Source organism: Henckelia pumila, chromosome 2, assembly GCF_033568475.1.
Source record: "Henckelia pumila isolate YLH828 chromosome 2, ASM3356847v2, whole genome shotgun sequence".
NCBI classification, from domain to species: Eukaryota; Viridiplantae; Streptophyta; class Magnoliopsida; order Lamiales; family Gesneriaceae; genus Henckelia; species Henckelia pumila.
The window spans coordinates 106,853,717-106,865,837 of NC_133121.1; the positions used below are offsets into that span (position 1 = coordinate 106,853,717).

General features: G+C 36.9%; 2 protein-coding genes across 7 annotated transcripts; one reads left to right on the forward strand and one right to left on the reverse strand.

Moving 5' to 3' along the window:
- Positions 1-1,120: 1,120 nt before the first annotated feature.
- Positions 1,121-6,712, forward strand: LOC140877739 (transcription factor EMB1444-like). 2 transcript variants are annotated; one of them, XM_073281307.1, is made up of 11 exons: positions 1,121-1,299; positions 1,444-2,050; positions 2,690-2,893; positions 3,659-3,752; positions 3,846-3,887; positions 3,987-4,046; positions 4,198-5,412; positions 5,509-5,610; positions 5,883-6,029; positions 6,152-6,277; positions 6,575-6,712. In XM_073281307.1, exons 2-11 carry the CDS (start codon positions 1,953-1,955, stop codon positions 6,665-6,667), a joined length of 2,181 nt encoding a protein of 726 aa, XP_073137408.1. In that variant the 5' UTR covers positions 1,121-1,299; positions 1,444-1,952; the 3' UTR covers positions 6,668-6,712. The 2 variants fall into 2 exon arrangements, with proteins under 2 accessions (XP_073137408.1, XP_073137409.1); XM_073281308.1 differs by lacking the exons at positions 1,121-1,299; positions 1,444-2,050 and adding an exon at positions 2,102-2,473.
- A 279-nt stretch (positions 6,713-6,991) lies between these two features.
- On the reverse strand, positions 6,992-11,147 carry LOC140877740 (ultraviolet-B receptor UVR8-like). Of its 5 annotated transcripts, none has more exons than XM_073281312.1 (11): positions 10,442-11,147; positions 9,696-9,769; positions 9,506-9,587; positions 9,274-9,387; positions 8,932-9,123; positions 8,509-8,748; positions 8,379-8,422; positions 7,940-8,128; positions 7,429-7,519; positions 7,214-7,257; positions 6,992-7,128 (listed from the first exon to the last, which is right to left on the reverse strand). In XM_073281312.1, the coding sequence occupies exons 1-11, from the start codon at positions 10,656-10,658 to the stop codon at positions 7,006-7,008; spliced, it is 1,410 nt and encodes a 469-aa protein (XP_073137413.1). In that variant the 5' UTR covers positions 10,659-11,147; the 3' UTR covers positions 6,992-7,005. The 5 variants fall into 5 exon arrangements, 3 of the variants coding, with proteins under 3 accessions (XP_073137413.1, XP_073137412.1, XP_073137411.1); XM_073281311.1 differs by having other exon boundaries at positions 8,932-9,165; XM_073281310.1 differs by having other exon boundaries at positions 8,932-9,171.
- Positions 11,148-12,121: the final 974 nt, after the last annotated feature.

Below are 12,121 nucleotides of genomic sequence, written 5' to 3' on the forward strand. Positions count from 1 at the left end.
GAGGGAGGGAACAACATGGTCCAACCCCCAAAGCATATCCCCAAATATTTCAATGAGGAATATGCTCCACACGAGAATCGAACCCGCAACGCTGGAAAATTTCTTTTCACGTCACCTCAGGCCTTACCAACTCGCCTATGCCCTTGTGGGCTTGAATTTCGTATTTTCATAGCCTGCCAATGAGGTATCTTTTCTCATTTAGAGCAAACAGCACGTGTCTATTTTGAAACGGCATCACACCTCCAGTTGGGTTAAAATTTTAAATTTCAATATCTGTTAATTTTTTGATCAAAGACATTCAAACGAATAACAAATTAATCCAATTTTTTACATAATTGATATATAAAAAAATGTTAAAAAAATTTGGGAGTTTCGGGTGGCTTAACCCGTGGCTCCGTCACTGGCCAACTTGACTCTTATTTATAATATGAAATAATATTTTTGACATAAAAAATAGTACTTTATATGATATTCTAAATAAAAAAAAACGTCTCACAAAATTATTCTGTAAGACCGTCACAAATGAATTTTTTTGTGTAAAAGGACATATCTCCCCTCTTGTCCCAGCTTGGAATTTAATAAATTCCAAAAAATATTTATGTTAAGATCAAAACGTTTATGATTTGTGCATTACCATAAAAGTAAGGGGTCTCATTAACTGTTGAATAGATCGTATGAAATTTCACGTTTTTCTTAGCATTGAAAACTAAACTTAAACTTTTGAAATCTCTGCACAATTGTAGCACAAATGAGTCTTGAACAATGAATTTTTTTTTCCTTTCCAGCATATTATTCAAGGGGGAAAATTTATTCGGTATTCAAGACTAATTATTGTTTTAAAAAAAGAATAATTATTATAAAATATATTTTCAGAATAAACAAAAAAAGAGATAAAAACCAACATAATAATTAATTATTTTGATTTCAGTTATTTGGAAAAAATTACGTTAGTGCGCCCGGAAATCGGAATCATAGTGCGCCGAGGAATCATTAAATCCAATTCTGGACGAATTTGAAGTCCGGAAAACGACAAGATATTTTAGAAAAAGGCAGAGCCCACTGGGCCAGGATACACTATAAATTAGAATTACTCCTCAAATTATATTAAGAAGTCAAAAAAGTCTTCCCACCAAAAGCAAAAGCCATTTGCCCCAAATCCAATCCTCCCCACTTTCGATCATTTGAAACATCAAATCGTATCCAATTTCAGATCCTGTGATCAAGTTCGAAACCGTCGGTAATGGAGGCAAACGAGTTTCAATTTTTCCACCATTCTGTTAGTTGAAAGTTTACATTACTGTAAGTCTTCTACATTTTGAGTGTTGGAAAGTTAAGTTTCATTGCTGTTCGCTTTTCTTTGCTGCATCTGCGGATGGATTTGGTGCATATATGTGTTTTTTTTTAAGAAAATTTTGGCTAATACTGCTTGTTTTTTTTTTGCAGTTTTCGAGCTGGTTTACGCCACTGACGTTGTCCTTCCACGCGTTGCTACAACTTTCCATCTTACATTATCACATCTCGGTGGTTTGTGTGTGATACACTCGGAAATTTACGGTTTCCGATTTAGTTTGATAATCGTGGATTCAGCTGTAGTTATTGTCAGCTTTTGATCGAGTGGGATCGCAGCTTCCATCCAGTTCTAATTACCTGTTTAGTAGTTTTTCAGTATCTCTACTTGTAGAATATCATGGACACTTGTGGAAAGAAAGTAATTACAGTTCTCTATCACTGATAGTACCTTTTGTAATAGCTTTTATAACCGGTGTATCCAAAATCGTTATAGTCGAAGATGTTGATTTCTCTGTTATTGAAGCCAATTGAACCTCCAAAGAAACGAAGAGATACTCTAAGGATAGTGCAGGCAGGACGAGCATCGTATAGGGGTAGCTAATGTTTTTCAGTTAACTGGTTGGTTTTTATTTGTAATCTAAGATAGTCCAAATATTTTATCCATGAGGATTAGTTCCTTGAGGTCGTTTCTCCAAAGCCTTTGCTGCAATTCTCCTTGGAATTATGCGGCGTTCTGGAAGCTTAAGTACGAACCTGAAATGTAAGTCAACACTCAGACGCGGCGATCACGTATATATTTTTTTACTGCGCTTGTGTGTGTTAGCTCCCTTCTTTAAACCGTATTACATCCTCGTCATCAACTCAATTATTATGTTAGAAAGAGATAGAGAGACTCATTCACATGTACTTTCGTCTTCGTCTTTGTCTTTGTTGATACTGTAACGTGGAAGCTCAATCTTGTTTCTTATAATCTATTTTAATAATTTGGTAGATTGCAGTGATATTTATGCAGTAGGATCTAGGAAGAAGTGAGCATCAAAAGGGGGCCAGTTCCATGGCAAAGATATCAGGGGGTAGATTTATCTGGGGAATTGCTATTTGGTCCGATCAAATTAATTCTAGGAGTCAGCTCCAAGCTCACTATCGTTTCTAGGAATCAAATCATGCATTGACGATTGAAAGTGTGAGATATGCCAAGGATCCTCTAGTAAATCCTATCTAATGAAATTAAGTCTACGGCCTTATGCCTTTGTTACTTCATTTCTGAAAATTTTATCTAGGTGTTAATTCCACACGTGTGATTATCATTTTGAAGAAGATTATGTCCTTGGTGCTTTTGTTATGGGTTAGTTAATACCTTTATGACAGCTTTTAAATAGAAAATGACTGGATATTTCAGGGTTTTGACATGGGAAGATAGCTTCTGTGACATTACTAATCAAAGAGATTCTATGGTGCCAATGGAAGATTTCTACTTTGACAGCTCGGATGATGTACCTTACTCCAATTTTAATTCAAGATTGCACGATGGATCTCTTGGTGAATATCCAATTGGACTTGCAGTGGCTGAAATGTCTGGCGCTTCTCATGCTTTTGGGAATGGGTAAGCTTTGCTCGTCATTTTTCTTGAGGTGCTATTTGTGTAATCTTCTGTTTTCAACTTTTGAAGCCATAATCATTATATTTTACTGTAAATCTGTGAGGGCTCATAAATCTGGAGCATCATTTTATCTCAAGCTTGTATATGATTTTGATTTACTATTTGTTTTACTTATGACTCACCTTTGGTATGAGAAGTAGATTGTAGTTTCTGTCTTGAACTGTCAAGGCCTTAGTCATTACGTGATCTCAAGCCTGTCTGTGAATTGATTTACCATCTGTTTAATTCCACTTGTTATGAAAAGTATGTTGCAAAGTTTATCGAGAGACAATTTTTATTCATAAATTAAATCCTTCAGACAATCCATTTTCTTTATATTTTGTTGAAATTAAATTAGGAACTCTATCTCGAATGTTATCTGTTGATTGCAATTCCATAATTGTGCCTTGTGGTTGTGGTTACTTTGATGCCAACCTTGGGGACTAATCTCCCATCAGCACTGGAAAAGCGAAACATATGTGCGTGAATCAGGATTGCTCACTTATGTATCAGTAAAATCTGGAAAGTAGTGCACGATAAGGTTATTGCATACTGAAATGGCGATGCAAGGTGATTTGACAGATATAATATATTGAGAATCTGAGACATAAAATCTTGAAAGTAGTGCATCAAAGGATTATCAACTGTTGGAGTTCTGTTTGTGAGTTGGTTTGACGCATGCATCTCAGATTATCTGTTGTTAACTTATTTGTTAGTGCAATTATGTAGGGTTGTTGGTGTAGCAGCTTTTACTGGAATTCCTCGATGGATTTACTCTGACAATATAACGACTGATGTGTTCGATTCTGTTTTTGCTGCTGAGGTGAGTTTCTTTACCAGAATCTGTAGTCTGCACATACATTTTATATGTTATTGGCATATGAAAACAAGTTTACTATGTTTGCCCATTCAACAGGATCCAGATGAATGGCTGCTCCAATTTGTAGCTGGTATAAAAGTAAGATAACTGTGAAAACAAAATCGACAATTTCTAGTTGATTTGAGTGATTTTTCACATTCAATATATATATCTAACACATGATGACTCCTCATGCAGACAATATTGCTTTTGCCAGTTATTCCACATGGAGTTCTGCAGCTGGGATCTGTGGAAACGGTTAGTTTTTTATTTCCAATGTCGAGATTTTGGCAATTTAGTAATTGTAAAATTGGTGTGATCCTTGAAGTATTTTGTATTGGCTCACAAGCTGCAAAGTCAATAGTTATTATTTATTTTTAATAAATCTGTACTCTCATGAATGAATCAGGTAGCTGAAGATTCTGTGCTAACCTCCTTTGTCAAACAAAACTTTGATTCCTACAAAAGATGTGATAGATATGACGCCGTATCTCCAATTCAGAAATTCTCTCTCATGTCTACTGACCTGGAGAATCTTGAGGAGCCATCAATCATCACTATGAATAATAGAAATGAAGACCAAAAGCCCATCTGTTCCTACGGTTCAGAGGGTTGCAACATATTTTTTGCTGATCAGATGGTGCCAGCATTCATGGTTGAAGATTTGTGCAACCCATTTATAGCTGGTTTGGCAAATTCTTATGGAAATCTGATTGATAAAGAAAGTGGTTTGCAGTCATCTGATCGTCTAACATGTGAAGATGACAAATCTGAGGTATCAGAAAGTGTCCTTTTTAAACCTTGTCTCAATGAGAAGGTGAGGCCTTTTCCTCTTTGTGATAATTTCCAATGGATGAAGCATGGTGAATTTGTAAATGAGCTGGGCGATTTTCACTTCGAGGAAGGTTCAATAGAACCAAGTTCTTCTGCCGATGACTTTGTTTATGGTTGTCAAACCAGGGGTATTCTGAGCTTCCCTAGTGAATATGAACTGCAAAAAGCATTTGGGCCGGTTGTAGTGGATCAGTCCAATTATATATGTGACTCCCCTGTCTCAGGTCACAACGCACTTTGGAGCTCAATCAACGATAGAGATCTCACCTATTGGATGGATTTGTCAGGAGTGAAATCTTCTGCATCCACGCAGAAAGATGATGAATTGGAGCACCTTGTAGAAACTGTTGTTGCTGATGCTTATAGCAGCACTGATAATAGTTCTCCAAATCGACCCAGTCCTGCTACGACATTAAAGACGTCTCCTGGAAAAGTTTTTGCTTCCTCTCCTAAAATCTGTAATAAACTCGAACGAAATGCCTCAGGCGAAGGCAACACTGCTCCTTTCAGCTTCTTTACACCAGCATTTATTGATACGGGAATAAATACAGAGCCTGGTTTGTCTCCTTCGGCATCGTCAAATGAAAGCACAATGACTGCATTGATTGATAAGCAACAGCAGCGGAGAAAAGGAAACCATTTTGTGAACCAAAGGAAAGGATCTATGTTGTCGAGTACCCACAAAACAAAATTATGTACTGCAACTAATCAGAGGCCTAGGCCACGAGATAGGCAGTTAATCCAGGACCGTATCAAGGAGCTGCGAGATCTTGTCCCGAACAGTGATAAAGTAAGTGCTACTTGTTCTGTTGTTTTTATCCTATGACTAATACAAAATCTGTATTGCTCAATTTTCTGGCGGTTTTCGTGTATATGATAAATGCAGTGTAGCATTGATGGACTCCTAGATAAAACCATAAAGCACATGCTTTTTTTGAAGGACGTAACAACTCGAGCTGATAAACTACGACATCAGGTCCTAAAAGAGGTAATTTTATTGATCACTTTTATTTAAAGACAGCTGCATCTTTATGCTAGAGAGAGAAAACAAAAGAGGAATAAATACTTGTGAGTTGTGACCACCATAAATTGGTGGCGTTATTTTCATTTTTCTTTTCTGCCTTATTTTTGCTTAAGTTGAAGCCGACCGACGCAGTGGAATAAAGGATTTGTGTAGTTGTACTTTGCTTAAGTTAAAGTATTACTGTTAGAATTTATGCTGCAAAGGAAGACATAAATCACTTTGGAATATCTTCACAGGAAACCAACCACAACACGGAATTTACAGCTGAGGTAAATCGTGTTCATCAAAATGGGACAAGTTGGGCCGTAGAATTAGGGAACGAGCAACATCAATGCCCAATAATTGTGAAAGATCTCGACAATCCTGGACAAATGCTTATTCAGGCAAGCACATAATATATCTAACCTTCAACAGATAAATCGCGTAGTGGCTGATACATATTAAGAACCATGGTTTTTTTTTCGTTTTGGCAATATATTAGCCATCTAATACTTTTTTTTACCAGATGCTGTGTGCTGACCACGCCCGGTTCCTGGAAATTGCCGATGTGATACAGCATTTACAACTAAACATCCTGAAGGCTGTTATGGAGGAATGTTCTGAAAATTCATGGGCGCACTTCATTGTTGAGGTATAGTTCTTAGGAACCCATATTACTTTTCCTCCTAAATCAAATTTTTTTGGATGGCAAATGTTAGCCAACGTCTAAATTGAAATCCAATCAAAGTTTGGTCAAAATACCTAGTACCGCTAAGCTACTTAAAAATTTACTTAGTCGAGATAATTAATGCTTTTTTTACTGTGAAAATTTTATTCGTTTGAAATCATACATCTATTCCTCGGTTTTATGCAACTGCCCCCTAACTCATAACGTTTATAATTTCTACATTCTCCTTCTAACTATGTACTTTGTTCATTTTCCTTGCAGGCAACCGGGAGCTTCCAACGATTGGATATCTTTTGGCCTTTGATGAAACTTCTGCAACATCCTTTGCCAATGGTAAACAAGACAAACATATGAAAGGTGTTGATCTTTGTTGATTGTATTAGGTTTGAGCTGCACACGCATGAGAACCCATAGTTCATATCGACGGGGTGTGCAGATTCGTGATGTGTGTGTATAAACTCGGTGTAAGTTTGGTAACAGCACTTTTGGTTGTATGTTATTGCACTGCACAGATGTTCACTGCTGGTTTTTGAGTGATAAATATTCACAACGCATGCAAATAAGCAAATGACGAGGTTCCTAAAATCTTGCAAGATTGTTCACAAGGCATATGTAAAAACTCAGCAAACTATTCTGATAAATCGACATCCTAATGACACTGCTTGGATATTAAACCAGCATCAGTTGAAATTTTACGTGGTCGGCTCGCACAATGAGAGTGTATGCCACCAGCCACACGCGATTTTCTTAGGAAGGTAGTTTAAGGTAGCTACTGGGGTTGGTGTGCTCCTGTCAATTACGTCTCCAAGGCCAAGCTGTTAGCATAACCAATGAGCAATATGTTGGATGAGGAAAGATTAATATGAATGTAAATAGAAAACATGCCACGAGGTTGTTCACCTGGCCATATTTATTCCAGCCCCAGCTAAATATTTCACCATCGCCTGCAAAGAACATGGAGTGGGGGAAATTATTGTTAACACTGAATACCAAGAAAATAATCGTGCGTCGCCCCTTCAATCTACTATAAGGATATAGTTGAGATTTGAAGTAGCTGAGAACCTAATATAAAACCGGGACAAGTATTAAACTGGAGAGATTGTTGTAAGTTATACCCGTCAGTATGGCACTGTGACGAGCTCCTGCGGATACAGTTTTGGCTTTCTTATTCTCCAGAACTGAAGCATCTAAAAGCTTGGGGACAACCTGTGGCATAAAAAAAAAAATTTGACGTCAATTTACTATCGAAGGAGTTATATGTTTAGAGTAAATCGGAGAAATTTCAACCAGATGGAACTGCAAGCCTATTGTGGTGCGTTTCATCAAAAACTTGAAATCACAAGTCCAATTTATTCTAGAACTGCTTCATAGAGTTTCCACAAAGAGTTCTGACAACAAATGTAAATTCTCCGCTTTTCTTTGCATTTTAACATGACTTTAATCAGTTTCAATTGACCCATTCCTACGTCACAGTAATAATACCTGCTAATCATCTCTTTGCAAAAGTAACTTCACACCGAGAGTAGTTGGTAATAATTTGGATTCTGAGGAACTTCTAAAAAGCACAGAACAGACAAAAACTCGTACCAGGATCAGAAACAGTATAAGAAACAAGTAGTGAAATACCTCAGACCGTTCAGAATTGGTTCCCAAACCTAACTGCCCAAACTGGTTCCCACCAAACGCATGGACGCGACCATCTGCACAAATGCATACTGTATGCCAAAGTCCAGCTGCAACTGCTTCTATCTCAGTTCCCAATAGGGAAGATACACAAGTTGGTCTCAGCGAATCATCGGTATTCCCCTGTCCACACTGCATAATTTAAATTTTCTTTTAGAACTGTCTAAATTGCTTGCTTTGTTCTAAACTCCTATCTCAGCCATGACTACCGTGGTCGAGAAGCCTTTGATGCATAATAATACCGATTCAGCCAATGAATATCAGGAAGCCTTTTATGCATAACGAATTAATGATTTTGTGCAGGCATGCATGAAAATACTTTCTAGAATGTAAAAACACAAGATGTTAAGATATGAAATGCAAAACAAATATGATTGGACACCTGGCCATAAGATCCCCAGCCAAAAGTAAGAAGCACACCAGCATCTGATAATGCAATGCGGGAAATTTCATTTAGAGATGGTATAGTGAATTTTTCATCAGATCATTTCAGTAAAGAAATCGTTGCTCACCTGTTACTACTGCACTGTGTCTGCCTCCGCAAGCGATGCCTTTTACATAATTTCCCATGGATTTGAAACGCTTACCTCCCTTGGTCACACTTTCTTGATGAATCATAGTAGAACCGTCTTCTTCACTCGATGACGGAACTATACAAGGTATAAGTTGAGGAAAAGCCACCACCTTCATCCGAGAACCCAAACCAAGCTGCCCATCACCTCCATAGCCCCAACCCCATACTAGTCCTACATCTATATCCAGTGAAAAAGATGATGCATTAAAATAAAATTCTTCTTGCTAAACATGCTAATGACTTTTTACAGCTCGGTACCTCAAAACACCAGCATAGCTGTAATGTGTAGCATCACAGAGAAAACTCAACAAACATCGGTATCGAGGAGACTGCAGCAGAATGGTGGAAGGAGTAGATTTACCTGATAATGCCAATGTATGTCGGCCACCAGCAGCAACAGACGCAATCTTTACCCCAGGTTCTAAGTTTACAAGACAAGGTGGCATTGAAAGTGTTTCATCTGCAAGCAATGATGCTTCATCGTCGGGTTGAACTTCAAGTCTTCTTCTCTTTATGTTTTCGTCTCCGGATTTTTTAACATTCGAGAAAGATACTGAGCCAGCCATAGATTTCAAACCATTAGAGCTTTGGCTCCCTGTCACTGACAGCTGAGGTGTTAAACCTTTACTGTCGAACTTCCAGATATTTTTTAGCATGCTTATGGAGTAAAATTTCACTCAGAAGATTACTGTCTCCATGTTACCTTGTTCCGTTACTGCTGAACTTTGTTTCGTGGATGTGTCATCATCATATCTTTTCATGCTGGTCCAACCAGAAGGAACACTCTCCTTCCAACCCCAAGTGTATACTTCTCTATCTGTATATGAATGTAAATATCTCATGTTATAAAATCTGATAAAATGAAGAGCCGACAAGCTTCTTGAACAATGTACGTGACAATGGAATAAATCAAACTGTCTACTTATCAATTATACCAGTAATTGACACACAATGTGCCCAACCAGCAACAGCTTTTACAATTGGATCATTAGTGGGAAGTGGATATGACTCTGGAGTCTTATGATATGCAAACAAAAGAAATATGATAGTAAGAAGAAATAGATGCTTAGCCAATCCCAAACAGTTTGAAAAATGATTTAGGAATCAAGATATTAGCCACAGTACCCCATGCTTTCCTGAGGCCAAATAACTTTGACCTTGATCGTCAGCCGAACCCCATGTGATGACTTTTCCGGATGCTGCCAAGAAGAAAGCAAATGCATCATTGTTTCTATGACAATAAGTTGGTGCCATGACATTAGATATATTAATTTCTAGAAATCTCCAGCTGATATTTCCATGCTTGGGAAGATTAAAATTCATAAATTCAAATTTTATGCAAAAGCCACAAGATTCCGTCCAATCAAATTCATGTTGGATTTCAAACCACAATCGTCACCTCTTCGATTCAAAGTGCACACCGTCAATCAAACAGTTCTTTACACCTACTTAAGGAAATACCTTGCCCTGCTCCCTCCTTACTACTCTCTTTGGCATAAGAAGAGTGAAGTTTTACTACGCATCAAAGACCAAATATAGCGACTCAAGTAGATCCTCTTGTGAAAAGTTCAGGATCTAACAAATTGTGCAGATTTTACTTTACATTAAACTCACTGGTATATCATCCCAGTACCTTGTAATCAGCAGCAATCAACACATAAATTCCAATATTCCCAAGGAAAAAAACTAGAAGAATCTTTTGATAAAACAATCAACTCAAATATAGTTTCAGAACAATATCAACCAACTTCAAACTTCTTTCAAGTACCGTCACAGATCCTGATCTATCATCAGATCACGAAACGACAAATATACCTCGTGGACATTGGAAACAAACAAACTAATGCAAGAAAGCTTCCAAAAAAAAAAACCTGCAATAGCCATCCCAAATCCACATCCGCCGTCACAAACATCCTTCCACGAATCGCCGGCGGCGAGCATATCTTCCGGAAACCGCACGGAAGCCGGAGAATTCAAAGAGGACTGCTGCGTCGAAACTCCCGGGAAATATCCCCACATCAACACCTCCAACTTCCTTTCACAATTCCTCTTCATTTCCACATCTTCCATCTCTTCAACGCCTTTCATTTCTCCCTCACAAGACAGAGAACTATAAATTAGTGGTGAATGTGATATCACACACAACAAAAATCACCACAAGTTCACCAAAATCCGGAGAAAATTTTCCGGTTATCGGGAGTGATCCATTAGAAGCTGGAGTGGAAGACTCCTCACTGTGAATCTGGAAACTTCGGAAGGCAGTATTATAAATATTAATATGCATATCGTGCATTAAAATAATGAAAAAAGAAATTGTGCTTCGGGGGACTAAAAAAATGAATATATCTTAGGTGGGGGATCATTTGCGAGCATCCTGTTAATGCTACGTCGGATGCGCCATGGCCCAGGGGAGACACGTGTCGGAATCGGATTTGCGGGAGCTCGTGGATTTTGCGCCACCCATTTCATCGAAGTTTCTGGAATATCATCAAATTTCTATCTTTATCTTTTCTTTTATCTTTGCATTGCTCGCGACAGCTGTTTGACACGTGTAATGTTTAAGGTAGTCCACCTATATGTTTTACCTCTACAATTTTATATTTTATTTATCTTTATTGTTTTATTAAAAAATTGTTTTTGATATAGATTGGACACATCAAATTTTTTTTCTTAATTTACCTTTTTCTTCTCATTAAAAAAATAAATTAATTAATTAATGTCGATTTATTCATTTATTATATTACACGTAACAATTATGTACATCTCATGAATTATAATATATGCACAATGCAATACGTGTGCATCAGTAATTAGTACAATAATAATAAAACGCTTTTGAGGATTATAAAATACTTAAACTGATTGTTAATATTTATTATAATTGAAGTTTTTTACAATGTTATTTATTAATATTTTATCGAAATATATTAATTATCATTTTTATATCCTACATCATTGATCATCTTATCAATGAAAACAAATGATGCTTAGGAGTTAGGAGCAACTTATCATTGAGATATAACATTATTTAGGTAGTGTTTGGGAGAGCTTTTAAGAAGTATTTCTCAACTTTTCTTTAACAAAATTTTGAAATTTTGTGAAGAAAAAACCGAAAAATGCTTCTTAGAAGCTCTCCCAAACACTACCTTAAGACAGTGTCTATGAGAATTTTTAAGAATTACTTTTCACTTTTTTCTTAATAAATTATAAAAAAAAAGTAAAAACTTTTGAAAAAAAAAATTAACAATAGAAACCTGGATGATTACACGTGACAAATAGCTGTCGTAATTTTTAAATTTTTGTTTTTGTACGATTCAATACATGAATTAGATTAGATAAATAGATATAGATATAAATATAGATAGAAGTTTGATATTTCAGAAACTTCCACAAAATCCATGCAGTCCTGCAAATCCCGTGCCGCAACGTGTCCCTACAGGCCCATGGCCCATGTGACCTACGATCAATAATTATAGGAATTGGCCCTTCGGGGTCAACCCTTTTAGAATAATTATAGGAATTGGACCTAAAAAAGGATATTTGAATTGGTG

Bases quoted from the DNA above. Each gene is read 5' to 3' on its own strand.
- LOC140877739 (XM_073281307.1), top strand. From the start codon at position 1,953: ATGAGGATTAGTTCCTTGAGGTCGTTTCTCCAAAGCCTTTGCTGCAAT. The intron at 4,047-4,197 runs GTTAGTTTTTTA...TGAATGAATCAG, and splicing joins AGCTGGGATCTGTGGAAACG to GTAGCTGAAGATTCTGTGCT. The intron at 5,611-5,882 runs GTAATTTTATTG...ATATCTTCACAG, and splicing joins GACATCAGGTCCTAAAAGAG to GAAACCAACCACAACACGGA.
- LOC140877740 (XM_073281310.1), bottom strand. From the start codon at position 10,658: ATGAAAGGCGTTGAAGAGATGGAAGATGTGGAAATGAAGAGGAATTGT. The intron at 9,172-9,273 runs GTAACATGGAGA...CTCAGCTGTCAG, and splicing joins TTCAGCAGTAACGGAACAAG to TGACAGGGAGCCAAAGCTCT. The intron at 8,129-8,378 runs GTGTCCAATCAT...TAAATTATGCAG, and splicing joins GCTGGGGATCTTATGGCCAG to TGTGGACAGGGGAATACCGA.